At 36.3% G+C, this 17,050-nt stretch overlaps 1 protein-coding gene across 1 annotated transcript; it reads right to left on the bottom strand.

The window, feature by feature from the left end:
- Positions 1-1,775: 1,775 nt before the first annotated feature.
- sstr1b (somatostatin receptor 1b) lies at positions 1,776-15,766 on the bottom strand. Its single transcript, XM_039658436.2, has 2 exons — positions 15,392-15,766; positions 1,776-7,172 (listed from the first exon to the last, which is right to left on the bottom strand). Exon 2 carries the CDS (start codon positions 6,495-6,497, stop codon positions 5,382-5,384), a length of 1,116 nt encoding a protein of 371 aa, XP_039514370.2. The 5' UTR covers positions 6,498-7,172; positions 15,392-15,766; the 3' UTR covers positions 1,776-5,381.
- Between the last annotated feature and the right edge of the window lie 1,284 nt (positions 15,767-17,050).

Raw genomic sequence — 17,050 nt, forward strand, 5'->3', positions numbered from 1 at the left:
TAGCGATGCCTTTCGTTCCTCAGGTCCCCATCAAGCTCTCGCGGGATCCTCTCTTCGGCAACCAAACAAAGAAAGGCCTGCACCTCCTCGTTTGACCACGGCGTATTCTTCCATAATAATAGTTGTAAGTTTAGTAACTATCTCTGGCCAAACTATTTAAAAATGGCGGGGTTATTCTGGATACTCCATCTGGCGCGTGCAATAGAGTGCCGAAGTTATGACGTCACTTTGTAGGCCAAAATGCGGAAGTGAGTTAGCATTTTAGCACTTCCGGTTCCCTCGCTCTAAAGTCTATGGGTTTTATGAATGGGTTTTTGCTAAATCACCTGATATAAGGTCTGTGGTGAACAAAGCCTCTAAATATTGTCACGTTTTAATATACGACATAAAATACACCAGTTATAACCTGGTTGTGGTTTTCTAAATTTTATTGTGTCTGCTTGTGGTTTTTAAACTTTATATCGGCTTCAAAATGTATCAATTTTGGATTAACTTGTAAAGATTATCTTGATAAACAAAACATGTAAGGGTCACAACTCTTTGTTAAACACAGATTTTATTTTTTGCGATTTTCCAAAAGTCTATGGGGAAAATGCATAGCTTTTCGATCGAGGGAACCCATGCGCCGCTAGCTTCCGAGTTGTCCTACAAAGTGATGTCATAACTTCGGCACTCTACGATGACGCAGTGAATAGTGACGATTCTCTGACCAATCAGCAGTCGACATTGTTTTTCACTTCACATTTTAGTATGGCCTCAGCTTGCTCAAAACCTCGCCGGAGGTGATACAAAAAAAAGAACCCGAAAGTAGGTACACGTACAACTTTTACACAGTGAAACCAAACAAAGGCGAGCCGAGTTGAGTCGAGCTAGTATTGTGTAGTGGAAAAGCGCCATTAGTGCATAGATAGCTTGTTTGCGGTTATGAAATACTAGCATTCAAACCTTTGAAAATCAATACATTTGCATGACCAAGCATGCTAATGAAAAAAAATAGTCACTAACTGCAACTTGATTGGACTCAAAATTCAAATACACATCCTTTGTAGATGAACATAACACATCATGCAGACAAAAAAAAGAAAAACTAGATCCTTCATCCGACTTCTTATCATCATTGGAACAATGCATGTTCTGGCATGTGTTTTTTGTGTTGTGTATTCCACTTTCCTGTGATTTATTAATTTGTTTGTAGCTGGCCTGATTTATTAGCTGAACACATGGAAAAGTCTCCAATCCACTTCTACATTGAGTCTCTTTAGGATGTGTTTGCTTTGACCATGAAATGTTCTTATGGAGAAACATGACGTAACTACTCCTCTGTGTCTGTTTACTCCTGCTTAAAGGCAGTTTGAACTGTCAGGAGATAAAAATGAATCATGTCGCTAAACAAAAAACAGCTGTTTTTGCTGGATTTACAGTGTATCTATTTTTGTGTGCGGCAGCTACTTTCTAAAAGAAGAGTTAATGCATTGCGCAAACCTATGTCATAAGGGAAAGGAATGGGCAAGCTTACAACTTGAAACCAATCCATGGCTTTCTTATTTGAGGGGTAATGAATCGCTTGAGCAGACGAAGGGGCTCAAAATGATTGAAAATGATGCAAAAAGCAAAGATAAGCGGGCTTAAAAGCGGGTAGACTTGGAACTTGAGTCTGTGTCAAGTTCAAGTGAATTAAAGTAGGATTTGAGCGAGGACCTGTTTCACAGTGCTTCTGCAATCAAAATTATTATTCAAAATGTGTTGCAATAGTAGACAATCAGCAGACGCCTGACTAGATTCACTCAACTTTTTTATTCACAATTTGGACCCACAACACAATTTTAAAGCAGGGTGAACTGAATAAAATTTGGCCATTTGCCTCACAAATATAACAAAGAAAACCATTTAAGCAAGAACTAATGGATTATTTTGGTTTGGTGATGTTGTGCGTTTAGGTATGCATTCAAAAGTAGAATCCACAAATAACTATTTTAACATATGTTTCATATAACATTGATCTACAATTAATCGACAATTAACATTATTACATAAAAGAGCACAGATGTAAGGGGGATAATTGTTGTTCATTATAACATTTTCGGGGCAATCTTCACCAGTTTTTGATGCAAATTCAGTAGTATTTTTAAGGCAAACTGAGATATAACACGTCCACATTCCCTTGTGACTTCATCTTGAGTACCAAATATTCTGACCTTGCTCTCCATTTGGGTGACCCTGTAGTTTCTAAAAGGATGCGGTCACATAAGCAGCATTTCTTCAAAAGTTCTCAGGCCAAAAAATCAATAGTGTATTGGGAATCAATCTATAAAGCATCACTCACACAGAGGTTGCTTTCAAACCAAGCATTTTCTGATGGTCAACACAGTAAATTTGTGTAACCAACTTGAATCTGATGTGAAGCCTGCATGTGGAAACGCGTGTGGGTTTTGAATGTGGAGTCTTGCAAAGCAACGGTAAATGTGACCGCACTTTGATAAGGGGTAAATTATGGAGCCTCATGTTTATGTTGTCAGCTAATCCCTAAAGCTGCGGTTGAATTAAAACAATGCCTACACATCAATTAGAAATGAACGATATTTAAATATTAAACAAATATTTGGTTTATCTATACAGATGCACTGGACTGTCTCCTCTCTTCAGAAACGGAGACGAATAAATGTATGAACAATGCATGAATTACCATTTTCTGGGATTTTATCTTATTGATTTTCTTTTGGTTATTGTAGACTAAAGGCTGTAATACACTACACAAATATTTTACAGATTTTTCCCCTGAACAAGTCAATGCTAGTTGCCCAAAGCCAGAGAAAATGTGCAGATATTTGGCAATTGATCAATTTCACAGAAAATTGCATCTTGATCTTTAAACATGATTCAGTCCAGTCGGAGGATATCAGACATGTTTGATATTTTGAGCCGTTTTCAGAATACATTGGTTTAATTTGTCATGTACCTCATTTTCAATGAGGCGAAGGTTTCTTTGTGAGTTGGTTGTGTTCGGAACAATTTGAACGTCTGTGATCCTCAGTTGTTTAGTGTATGATACCTCATTTTAATCTGAAACCACTCAAAAAGTTGTTTTACCGATTACAAAAAGCCTGATTTCCGTGTAATGTATTCCAGCCAAGGAAATATTGGGGTAAAGTAGCAATTGTAACAATGTGAATGCAATTATTATTCTTTAATTTGACCTTGTAATTGCTCAGAATGAATCTTTGTTAATTTCCTTTAAAGGAATAGTTCACCCAAAAATTAAAATGATCCCATAATTTACTGACCCTCAATCCATCCTATGTGACTTTCTTCTTTCAGACGAACACAGAGTTATATCAAATAACATCCTGGCTCTTCCCAGCTTTGTAATGGTTTGAAGCGCAGCAATGCTTTATTTAATCAAAAAAATTGTGGCAACAGATTACAAGCAGTAGTATTAATTCAATTTTAACAAATTAGAATTGAGTAATTAATAATTAATCAAATTAATTCCTTAAAAGTTGACCATTTAAAATGAGTAAAACTTTTTTGTTTTAAGTAAATTTAAATCACCATTATGGTGATCAGTGTTTGTTTTAAAATTACGGTTTTCTCCTTCAGTGATTCTGCTTGTTAAAGGGATACTCCACTGTTTTTTCATATTAAATTGTTATTCCTTTCACTAAGACGAGTTGATGCATACCTCTGTCGTCTCAGTGCGTGCGTTCAATCGCTCTTGCGCGCGAGACACTTTGATTGCACTTAACTAGCCCAGTTCATTCAATATGGGCCAAGCTGAGAAGCGGCCAAACAAACACTTAGAAAAGCGCAACGTTTTATTTTGTGTCACTGTCCTAGGTCGAGTTACACTACTCGTGTAACTGTATTTAAATAGGGAAAACGTGGAGGTGTTTGGTCGCTTCTCTGCTTGGCCTATATTGAAAGAACTGGGCTAGTTAAGTGCTATCAAAGTGTCTGGCGCGCCAGAGCGATTGAGTGCAAGAAATATATCCATATTTAAAACTTTATAAACCATAATCACTGGCTTCCGGCAATAGCTGTACCGGCATTCGAGTCGAGTTCACGTGGTATTTATTACGTAACATAAAGTTAGGCGAGAATTGACAAACGCGCCTATAACAAAGTGCCGAGGTAAGAGCAAAACAAAACGCTAGTCATGAATGAAGTCTAAAACAAGAAGTTTTAAAGAACATTTTTGGAGGATTTTGATATAATAGAAGAGGAGCTACATCCTACGTTAGGTGTAACTAATTACTAAGTAATTAGTTACTGTAATTTAATTACTTTTCCCTTGAAAATGTAAAGTAAGGGATTACTCTTCATTTATCTGTAATTTAATTACAGTTACTTCTGATGTAATTGAGGTAAATACTGTGTATAGATCAATCCGATCAATCCGAGGTGTCTAAATCGTACGACCGCACTCGTACAAATTCGTATGAATTATTGTAAAATATGTATGAAAAAAGTGTGAGATCAGACACAAAAAAATCGTGGGTTTAACATCAAAATGTGTTGTCTGATGTTAAAAAGTAAGTTTTTATAATGTAACCTTCTCCACCTTGGTCAGTTTAAGGATAATTCATGCAATTTTATAGTATTTATTTGAAAGAATTAAAACGGATGTATATCCTTGTATTATTCAGCTGGTTGAGATTGATATGGGATTTTGAAAGTAATTAGTAATTAAATACTTTTTAGAGATTTTAATTAGTACAGTAATCTAATTACACTGTTGAAGAGGTAATTAGTATAGTAATTAATTACTTTTTTTAGAGTAACTTACTCAACACTGATTATACGTCGGGTCAGAGGTCACACTTCTACCAGAACTCAACTCTCTCATTAACACCCGTACAGCCACTGCTGGAAGCTAGGGATTATAGTTTATAAAGTTTTAAATTTGGGCACTATTCTTACAAAAACCCATTGCTGCACTTCGCAAGGCATTTATTAATCCACAGGAGTCGTATGGATTACGTTTATGATGGATGGATGTGGTTTATTCAATTCCATTCCAAAGTTGGCAAGAGCAAGGCTATTATTTAAAATGACTCTGATTGTGTTCGACTGAAAAAAGAAAGTCACATGAATTGAGGGTGAGGGTATGAGCTCTCAGCCAGTGTAATTAGTGAAGTAATGAAGGTATAGTTCACCTGAAAATGAAAAATTCTGTCATTCTTTTCTCACCCTCTTATCGTTTTAAACATTACTTAATTTGTTTTTTGTCCAATCAATGGAAGTCAATTGTAACCTAATAGGTTATTTAAAGCACCTTCCTTTCCGTTCCACTAAAGAAAGAAAGTCATACAGGTTTGTATCGACATGAAAGAAAGTGTGGTGAACAATCCCTTAAAACTCCAACACTCTGACTGAATAGCCTCTCACAGAGTTGTTGTACGGGACGTGCAGGTTCCATTGCGAAACACCATGTCGGAGGCTAAGCACTCCTTTGGAAAGTCCCTTGGGCCACATGTGGTCTGACGCCGTAGGGCGACGGCGCAATAGTCCACCTGCTCGGCATCCAGCCCGTTCTCCAGCCAGCGGAAGCAGATGATGCGCTGGAACGAGCGGCGGAAGTTGTCCGACACGAATCCGTAGAGAATGGGGTTGGCGCCGCTGTTGGCGTAGCTCAGAATGACAAATAGCTGAGTCACCATGGGGTCCGGCGGCTTGCAAAACACACTGATCAGCTGCACAATGTAAAACGGCATCCAGCAGACCACGAAAACGGCGACCACCAGCAGCACCATGCGTGTGATCTTCTTTTCAGAGCGCCGGCGCTGCAGCCAGCCCGCTTTGAGGCCCACGGCTCGCATGCGCGCCACGATCAAGCAGTAGCACATGCAAATGGCCGCCACTGGGACCAAAAAACCCAGTAGGAACGTGTAGACCACAAACGCTTCCGACCACAAGGCCTGAGGCCATAGAAAGTTGCAGTCCACTCCACCGTCCTGCGCCGGGACCGTGTCTGCAAATATAATGATGGGCAGAATCACAAGCAGCGAAAGTACCCACACGCAAACGTTGACCACTTTTGCGACGGTCGGGCGACGGTAGCGAGCCGCTTTGATGGGGTGCACCACGGCGATGTAGCGGTCCACGCTCAACACAGTCAGGCAGAAGATGCTCGTGAACATGTTGATGCCGTCCACGCTGAGAACCAAACGACACATGAGCGAGCCGAACGGCCAGTGGTGCACCGCGGCCGAGGTCGCCAGGAACGGGACGCTCAGCATGAAGAGTTCGTCCGCGATGGCGAGATTGAGAATGTAGATGTTGGTGGCCGTCTTCATCTTGGCGTACTTGAGGATGACGTAGATGACCATGGCGTTCCCTGTGACACCGACACAGCACACCAGTGCATAGATGGAGGGGATGATGATCTTGCTAGCGTCAGGTTCAGATTCATAATAGTCATAGTCACCGGTCGAGTTGAAAGGCGGACCGGTTGAGAGCATGAAGCTCTCGCTGCCATTGTATCCGGCAAGCTCCGCCATTTTATATTGTATTGTATTGTGTTTGATATGCTTACCCAAATTGGGCCTCTCAGTTTGAGATTTCCAGTCAATGTCTTAATGGTGTTTTAAAGTCAGACATTCTCAAAATGTTAATGGAATATCTCCAAGAATTGTTTTTGAAGTGTCCTTGAAAAATTTTTTTGTGCCAAACCAATAGTCGGGTCCTTATGTCGACCCAGCAGGCTCATCTTCGGTTTTTAAGGGATTCAGCTTCAGAACTGAAGTACTGAGCAGACAAATTGACATCTGAAGGCGAAATTGTTGCATCTGCAAAATTCTAAGTAGGAGCATTCTTCTTCAAATCCCAAGCAAACTTGTGCTCGTCTATGAGAGTGTGCAGGTGTTGAAGGGCACGGCTCACTGAGCATCTTTCAATTTCTCATTCTTGGCAGGGGAAAGGCATTCCAGCTCATTAAAAAGAAATTGAGTCTGTGAATCAAAGTATTACGATGTTACACTCCACGTGGTCTTGCCTCAAGAACAATCTCCCAGTGGAGAATTGATCCACAGCATATTGTTGAATCCAGTTTAGTTCATCTAAAGTTGAAGTTGTTCCATCGTACCATCATATAATCGATGGCTGGAGGAGTTTTAGAGGTCTATCACAGTTTGCTTTCTCTCGTTGATGTTTCTTGCTTCAGGCGTCATTAAGACCTATAAAAAGAAAAACCTTGTTAGTTAAAGGCACTGATGCTCACTCAAAAAAACAAAAAAAAAAACAGATAGCATTTGTTGAGGTTTACACTTTGAACTAAAATAATTATTTGCCAGATATTCACCAGGATTATTTGAAATTTTGGTCCACGACATTCTGCTAGCTAACTTTGCAACTACATGTCAACTAGCTGTAGACTGCTATCTACACTTTATTTTGAGACATTCTACTGACTATAAGTTACTTTGCAACATGTAGTCTAAGTCGAACCCTAACCTAACAGTCTACAAATACTCTAATGAGAGTGTGCTGACATGTAGTTGCAAAGTTACTCCCAGTTAGTAGAAAGCCTAAAGTGAACTATCGAAATACACTCTCAGAAAAAAGGTACAAAAGCTTTCACTGGGACCGTACCTTTTCAAAAGGTACATTTTTGTCCATTTTAGGTGCTAATATGTACATTTTAGGTGTTAATATGTACAATTCAGGTGCTTATATGTACATTTTAGGTGCTAATATGTACATTTCAGCTGCTAATATGTACATTTCAGGTGCTAATATGTACATTTCAGCTGCTAATATGTACATTTTAGGTGCTAATATGTACTTTTCATCTGCTAATATGTAAATATTAAGTGCTAATATGTAAATTTTAAGTGCTAATATGTACATTTTAGGTGCTAACATGTACATTTTAATTGTTAATATGTACATTTTAGTTGCTGATATGTACATTTCATGAATATGTCCATATCAGGTGCTAATATGTACATTTCGTCTGCTAATATGTAAATTTTAGGGGCTAATATGTACATTCCAGGTGCTAACATCTACATTTTAATTGTTAATATGTACATTTTAGGTGTTGATATGTACATTTCATGAGCTAATATGTCCATTTTAGGTGCTAATGTACCACTAAGGTACCAATATGCAGCCTTTGGGTACAAACGTGTACCTTTTGAAAAGGTACAGCCCCAGTGACAGCTTTTGTACCTTTTTTCTGAGAGTGTAAAGTGTAATGAAATACATTTTAGTAATGTATCTTATTTAAGGCATTTGAATGGAAAAGATTTGAGAAAAATAGAATTCGGTTTTGAGACATCAGTTCATCCATGTCTGACTGTGTGTGTCTATATTTCTATGGTTATAAAATGGATTCAGAAATTAGAAGTAAGATATACTTGTCATCCTCGTGATTATGGATGTATGAGTATGTGTGAAGGCTCTCTCAGCTCTGTTCAATTACAAGACATGAAGATGCCAAGACACCTTTGACATCAGTCTGTTTGCTCACAAAGAGCAAACATCCTGCGGTAGGACTCGGCCATGGCGGTGCCAACTAAATGAGAAAGTAATGAAAAGGAGAGGAGAGACTGCACAAACCCCTGCTCCTCCTCACAGCTCAAGCTGTGCAGCTCCTGCCCCTGATCATCCACAAGGCAAATGCAGTGTTAAGCACAAATCTGGCAAGCCAATAAATGGTTGGAATACAAATGGTTTTGTAATGTGTAAAAACAGCTAATGCTGAAGAAAACAACCAAAACTGTATGCAAGCAGAATTTTGAGCAGATAATAAACAACTTGTCTTCTCCCCTGCCATTCGATTTTACAGTTTCAAACTGAGAAATAAAGATCCATTTAGAAAGATGGATGTTTTGCTAAATCTGGATAATTCCAAGCGTCCAGTTGTATTATTGCTTATAACAATCCATGCCGCGGTGTGTTTTTCATTTCAAGCCATTTCTATACCAAAATAGGTCTAAATTGCACTTGTATTTTTAGCCCGAACATTTTTTTTTTCTTTAGAAAATTGACCACTCAGGTAATTTCCTCAATAAAAAAATGCACTCGTTTTTTGCTTTCAATATTTTTCTGTTTTCAAAAAAAACGTACCTGTATACGCAGACTTTGTGACATTAAATTCTGCCCCCTGTTTATTATAGTGAACCTGCTCTATATTGTAAGTGCTATTATATATTAAAAATCGTGACATGACTCAATGTGTTTTTCAATTGAAAGGACTATAAAGGCGTAATGCACATATTTATATGTATCATAATAGCGGCTTCTTGTTTACAGAGAATTGTATGGGTCACCATACAGATATAATCCGATAAGCACACACACAAAAGATTCTGTCCTTTAAGTTAAGTGCTTTTACTTAACCGTTATTTATCAAATGCAGGAGAAAGAGAAAATACATTATTTACAAACCATTTCAGAGCTCTGTAGAGCATTCACTGCGGTGTATCCACCTGCTGCTCATGCCAAAGCAAGAGCCTTTTCAAGAAGCAATGGACATTTCATGTGTTTTTTTTTGGTCATATAGGTGTGAAGTAGTGCTAGAAGGCTTAAAGAAGCATGGGGTAGAATAGAAATGAGGATGGATCTAAAGCGAGGATGAACAAAGAAAGGAAATTGTGATGGGGATATGGACAGTGAGCAGATACAGATACACAAACATTGAGAAGCAGGAGCAGAGAGGATGGTGAAATAAAAAAGAAGGACTGTGAAAGAGGAGCAGGTCACAGGTGGACCGTCTCACACCCAGAACCAAGTGTGAGTTAAGACATACTGAAGGAGCTCATGATGAAAGATAGAGAGGAAGATCAAGGGAGTGAAAAAGAGGGAAAGAGAACAAGTGAGAATGGGTTCACAGTGAGAGGGAAACTCTATCACTGATCTCTGACGTTTTCCTCAAGCTGCAGTCTCTCTCTCTCTCTCTCTCTCTGAGGTGACAGTAATGATCAAAAATCTAGTGCAAAGTACTCAGAAATATATAATTTTAAAAAGCTTTTTTGATTTAATGTCAAAAATGTCAAGTGATGCCTCCATTGCCATAACCTACACTGTAAAACAATATTGTAGGTTTAACTTAAAAAAAAATGAGGTACAGTAACCTGGTTGCCTTAATTTTAAGTTCATTGATATGGACAAATTGAGTTAATACAATGAAGGAGATTGATTTAATCATCAGAAACTCAAAATATTACGTTATCTGAACTACATAAATTATTCACTTTTTTCACCAGCTTTGATTCATTTTTAAATATATCAGATTAGTTATAATGAGCATATTTTACCTTTTGTCCATACATTTTCAGTTTTCAAAACTGTCCAAATATATTGATGGTTTCTTTCTTTATAAGCAATAGCTTAAATTAAATCACAGCAATGGACCATGATTTGTTACTTTCTAATTCTTGGATCTGTAGCATACTTGAATCAATATTGTTGTTTGTTACTTTGTTTGTTTGCTTTTTTTACTGAAAGAAGGAAACACTTGTTAGTGTTTAATGTTGTTATGTTTGACATTTAAACGAGTTTCTGTAATGTTAAAATGTTTGTGGTAATCATTGTGCTGAAGAGTTTGACAACATGAAGGTAAACTCGTGCAATGTTTGTCTTAAAGGAGTAGTTCACTTTAAAAAAAAAAAAACTTTGCTGATAATTTACTCACCCCCCAAGATGTCCATGTCTTTCTTTCTTCAGTCGAAAAGAAATTAAGGTTTTTGATGAAAACATTCTAGGATTTTTCTGCATGTAATGCACTTCAATGGGAACCAAATGGTTCAAGGTCCAAATGACAGTTTCAGTGCAAACTGCAAACTGTTCAAAGGGCTTTAAACGATTCCAGATGGTGAATAAGGGTCTTATCAAGCGAAATGATCGGCCATTTAATCGGCCACAAAAAAAAAAGTTTACGTTTTATAAGCACAAATGCTCGCCTTGCTCTGTTCTGTGATGCGTGTTCGTGACTCTCCTGTTCGAACTCGTTCATCAAAATACACTGAAACTGTCTTTTGGACCTTGAACCATTTGGTTCCCATTGAAGTCCATTATATGGAGAAAATCCCGGAATGTTTTCATCAAAATCCTTAATTTCTTTTCGACTGAAGAAAGAAAGACATGGACATCTTGGATGACATGGGGGTGAGTAAATTATCAGCAAAAGTTTTTTTTAAAAGCGAACTACCAGTGACAACAAGTAATATCTTTTTCATTAAAATACATGTTAAATTAGTTACACGTAGCAGTATAGCGAAACAGACAAGACTGGTTCCAGGCCTACAATTTCAATCATAGCGACTTAATATTTTTGAGAAATCAACTTAAATATTTGTGTAGGCTATAGCCTATATGTTATAAATTGAGTTCCTCTAACTCAGTTTAGTTTGTTGGTTGAACACAATTTGTTTTGAAGTTGTCACAACTCAAAAAAAATTATGCAAATGGATACAACGAGCGTTGTTTGAAAAGCCAATCAAAGTGCCTACTCAAAGTAATAAACACTTTGAAAGAGTAGAAATATCTGAGTTTGATATTTTAGCTAATGTGATTTTGCAAACCAGTCTGTATAAAATTAGATTTCGCAGTGAATATAAAGTGAAAATTATATGGCAAACAATGCAAATTGGTTTCAAGGGTTGTTATTGCAATTAATATTTGTAAAGCCTAATTTACAAATGTATCCTATGTGTGTCATCCTCCCACAAATGCACCGTGTTTTTCCAAGAATGTGACATTAGTTGAAACACTAATATGGACGTATAAAGGGTCTGAATACAATGCTTTTAGCACCTCTTACTGAACTCAAAGCATTTGGGTAAAACAAGAGCGAGTGGCTGAACAGGCGATACACACTTAAAGTACAGGTAAAATGGTGGTGACGTGTATTTTTCTGGTGTGTCTGTTTCATTTTATACTAAAAGGGCCATAAACAAAGACAGTGCTTCAGACCTTCACGGTTGGCTCCCGTTAATCCAACGTGTGTGTGAAGGACATCTATAAAAACACATGTTTATCTGTTTTATCACATGAACAAAAAAAAAAACTAGCCCTGAATTGGACTGCTTATAAAATTATTAGAAGACGATCTGACGTGCATTTTTATAAATGATGCTGGAAGCCAACATTTTGCCACGGCCCATTTTTTTCCATGTCAAAAGTCTGCGTCTTTTCTTCTCTGAGGTCTTGTGTTGTGATGTTATGCTATTACTTTTTTCTTGTCTTTTGACATTTGAATGCAATTTCCACACTCTCCGAATTATTACTACGATAATAGAAACAATTTCGGGCAATTTGTGGAGCAAATGTGGATAAGAGGAACAAAAGGAGAGCATTGGCCGTCACGTGTTATCGTGTCGCTTATTTGCAGCATTTGACCATGAGTGAGTCTGGAACCGCGAGATGCATGGGGGAATATTAAAAGCCCATCTCTGTGTTTGTACCCCTGTCACGTCTGTGTTGTACAGTGCCTCATGCTGACACACAGCACTCGACTCTTACTGTTTGTATATAAGAGGGAGTGTGTTTTGTTAATTTAGTGTACAGCTACAAGAGAAAACGAGAGTGATCGATCAAACCACATGCTGATGCGCATTTAAAACATTTATTTAGAAAACTCACAGTCTCCACCTTGTGGCGACATCGGGAGGTCTGGACTGTATTGCAAAAGTCATACAAAACAAGTCAGTTGCTGTGTACATTTACTGACAAAGTGAAATTATCAATATATTGTTTTTAATAATGTTACTTTCAAATTGTATCTTCACTGTGCATTGTATATGTGATTTAAAATAGGTATTGCTGGTTGACTTTTTGTATATATATATATATATATATATATACATATCACACACATACTGACGTTCAAAAGTTTGGGATCTGTAAGGTTTTCAATGGTTTTAAAATAAGTATCTTCTATTCACCAAAGCTGCATTTATTTGATTTAAAAACATTAATGTTGTGAAATATTATGACAATTAAAAATTACTGTTTTTTATTTGAATATATTTTAAAATGTAATTTATTCCTGTGAATTATTCCTATTTCCAGCATCATTACTCCAGTCTTCAGGGTCACGTGATCCTTCAGAAATCGTTCTGATATGCTGATTGATGCTCAAAAACATTCATTATTATTATCAATCTAGAAAACGGGTGTGTACAATTTAGTTTTTACGGATTCTTTGATGAATAGAAAGATATATTTCATTTATTTGAAATAACTTTTTTTTTTGTAACATTATAAATGTATTTACTGTAACAAAAAAAAAAAACTTCTTACTTACCCCAAACTTTTGAACGGTGTATAATAATACAAAAGCTTTCTATTTTACGATAAGTATACTGTTCTTTTGAATATTTATATATATATATATATATATATATATATGTGTGTGTGTGTGTGTGTGTGTGTGTGTGTTTATTTAATATTATAGCTATTATATACATAATATTAAATGTATCATATAAATTGTTGTTAAATTTAGTTATTTCGTGTATATATGACCATGTACATGTAACCTCACAACAACAAGTAGTGGATAGATGGATGGATAGACAGATTTGTTTTAATGCTTGGACATGATTTCCATTTTCACCTTATCGTTCCTTGTAACAGCAGAAGAGGTCGATGTGCGCCAGTATTTTGTACACAGTCATTCAGTGCAATGACTCTTAGTTCATCAGGTTAGCCAGAACTCCTGTGGTTCATTCATTGGACACACACTTTTCTAATTTCATGCTTCCTTTAGGCAGCAGCTGATTTTTATTAGTTAGCTTTCAAGTACACACTAACAATTATATGCAACAATTATAATCACTTTATTGCAAACTTGTTCCTAAACTACCAACTGTGTCAAATGAGCTCAAGTGAAGTTTGAGCATATCTGTCAGTTAAGCGAAATCACTCGACATTACTATTCTAAATCAACCACTTAAATTGACACAAGAACTGATTTCAAAATTAAAAATTAGGTCACAAATGTAGGTTGTTTTTTTGTTTTAAATATACTGATTTATGGTTGAATTTACACTAATAGCTTTGGGAATATTATAAGTGATTTAAAGTGAGTGTCTGTATTCATAATAGTAATATAACGTGTAGTAATAATATGTTTCAATTTCCTTTAAAGTCTTCCAGACAAGTATTTACAAGAGATCAGCAACTTCATGATCAGGCTTTAATCACATTATTACTACTAATACACACTTAGAAATAAAGCTCAAAAGACAGGTTTTGCAGTGATGTCATCAAAGAACCTCTCAGCAAACAGTTCCTAAAAGAACCCTAAAGAATCAGAAGACCGTAGAAAAGGTTCCATGGATATTAACGGTTCTTTATGGAACCATCAATGACAATAAAGGAGGATATTTGTTTTTACACAGATCTTGGTGATTCACAACTATGCAAGAGGGTTTGACTGAAATGACGACTTCAGATTAAAACGCAGGACTGTATAAGCAGATTAAAATAATCTTGAATAATATCTCTCTCATCTTCACAGTGACAAAGTGTTAAACCCCGCAGAACGTGTCACAAGTGAGTCAGTTCACAAGTGAATCCGTGTAATAACAGACACTTTAATATCACACTGTAAAAATTAATATGCTTTATCTAATCAATAGAATTGTGGCAACAGATTACAAGCAAAATTATTAATTAAATTTAACAAATTAGAATTGAGTAATAATTAATCAAATTATTCCTTAAAAGTTAACCATTTAAAATGAGTAGTTTACATCAACAAATTTAACCAAAATATCTCACTATCAGACAGACGTCAAAGATTAATTAAGAACTCTTTATTTTATATTGCCAACACTGAAGACACCTGATGTTAAGGAGAAAACCATTATTTTAAAACAAACACCGTTCACCATAATGGTGACTTAAATGTATGTTTTTTTGGTTGTTGTTGTAAGTTTTACTCATTTTAAATGGTTAAGGAATTAATTTGATTAATTTATTACTCAATTATAATTTGTTCAATTTAATTAATAATATTGCTTGTAATCTGTTGCCACATTTTTTTTGATTAAATAAAGCATATTCATTTTTACAGTGTAATGCTATAGATCCAGTATATGAGTTAAGAGAAACATTTCTGGTACCATTTGGTATTTAGAGGTACTGATGAAGACAATAAAGGTTAGGAAACATTAGAAAATATACATTGTGTTTCCAGGTGTGTGTGAATGCGTTTGCATGAATAAAGGAAACTGCTCGCTATCTCTCCCCTCATACACACGTCTAAAACATCGTGTCCTCCTATATTGTTCTCAGATCAGTCCATCAGCATTGTTCAAGTGTTTTTTCCCTCGCATGCAAGTCATTGAATGATCAAATCAGTACTAAATTGTGTAAATTATGGATGGTTAACTCCATTTAAAGTAGATGGATATAGTATAGAGATGAAGTAGTTCTTTACCTGTTGTGATCCTGATGAGTGAGCTGCTGATGTGTCAGTCTGTTTGAGCAGGTTGTTCAGTATCGTCCTCATGAAGCTGAAGCATCTTCTCGTCTCCAGCTCTTTCATCCGTCCAACCCTCTATTGCCTTTCTGTCTCACTCATTCTGCCTCTAATTCTCTCCCTGCCTCCTTCTGTCTGTCTCTCTCCCTTGTTCATGCGATGCCTTCACATATTCTCCTTGATTCAGTGGTTGTGCTCTCTCTCCATCTGTGTCCTCTCTCTCTCTATCCTCCCTCTAATCTCTCTGTCTCATTACATATACATTTATTCTATTTTCAGGACAAACAGCAAACTCTCCTTTCTTTTTGCTCTATCCGTATCTGTCCAGATTCATTGTTTGATTGATCGTCTACCTTCACCTAAAACCTATTGTGCCAAGGTGCATTAAAACCCAATTATCTGAACACTTCAAACTATCCTTTTACACTCTAAAAAATGCTGGGTTGTTTCAACCCAATTTTGGGTAAAATATGGACAAACCCAAATGTTGGGTTAAAAATGTAATTTAAAAAATAACCCAATGGCTGGGTATGTCCATACTTTACCCAAAATTGGGTTGAAACAACCCAGCATTTTTTAGAGTGTATTAATGATTGATAAATGTTCTTATGGTTGTCTTCAGGGTGTAAGAAAACGGATCGAGATAATGACAGTGGGCGGCTGATACTGAACTGTGAAAATAGTCTTTTCTGTCAAAATTATATTGTTCGGTGCCAGGGTTTCGTGTCTGTGTTTTATTTTCATTTGCAAGTTTACTCTTACAGGAACACACACTAAAAGTGGTCATATGATAGCAAAACAAACAGACTTGTTCGCATTTTGTGCATCATACATGCGAGAACCAATGCTCATTAATGGAATTTGTGTTGTTGAGTGAATCATATCCTATTTTTAAATACTTTGACTAAGACAATAATTGAAATAAAGTACACTTTAAAAAAATGCTGGGTTGTTTTAACCCAGATTTGGGTCAAATATGGACAAACTCAAACATTGGGTTAAATTTCATTTAAAAATGTAACCCAATGGCTGGGTTAAAACAACCCAGCATTTTTTAGTGTATACAAGTTTTATCTACGTTTTTTTTTTTTTTTGACAGGTCTGTTGCTTTGATTCTGAATCTAATGTTCATAAAACATTAAACAGAATTTTAACTAATCATAATTTGGAGGTAATTTCATTTTTGTTTATGTGCTTCAAAGATCTTTTCTGTCCACATTTAGAGCATGATTGAGTGTAAATGAAAAGCAGATTGAGAAAAAACACTTACCTTCCACTGTCTGAATTTACAGAAGAAGAAATAAATCATAACTCATGATATAAAACGGCTTTCATATCCATTTAAAATGATTGAACGCTATGTGATGTTGCATTAAAAATGAATGACTGATGTAAAGCACAGGTTTAATGGGGTATATTGTCATAATGAAGTTATGTTTTTAATAAATAGCTACAATTCATCATTTATTCATGAAATAATTCTTGGCATATTTGTACATATTTTTCTTGACACACATTAATGTCTTAGAGATATATAGCATTATCAGAGCAGCGCCCAGGTTGGACGAAGCATGGACTTACTGAAATAATAAAAGCAAATGCATTAGATTATGCTTG

Source organism: Pimephales promelas, chromosome 1, assembly GCF_988280905.1.
Source record: "Pimephales promelas chromosome 1, fPimPro1.hap1.1, whole genome shotgun sequence".
Taxonomy (NCBI): Eukaryota; Metazoa; Chordata; class Actinopteri; order Cypriniformes; family Leuciscidae; genus Pimephales; species Pimephales promelas.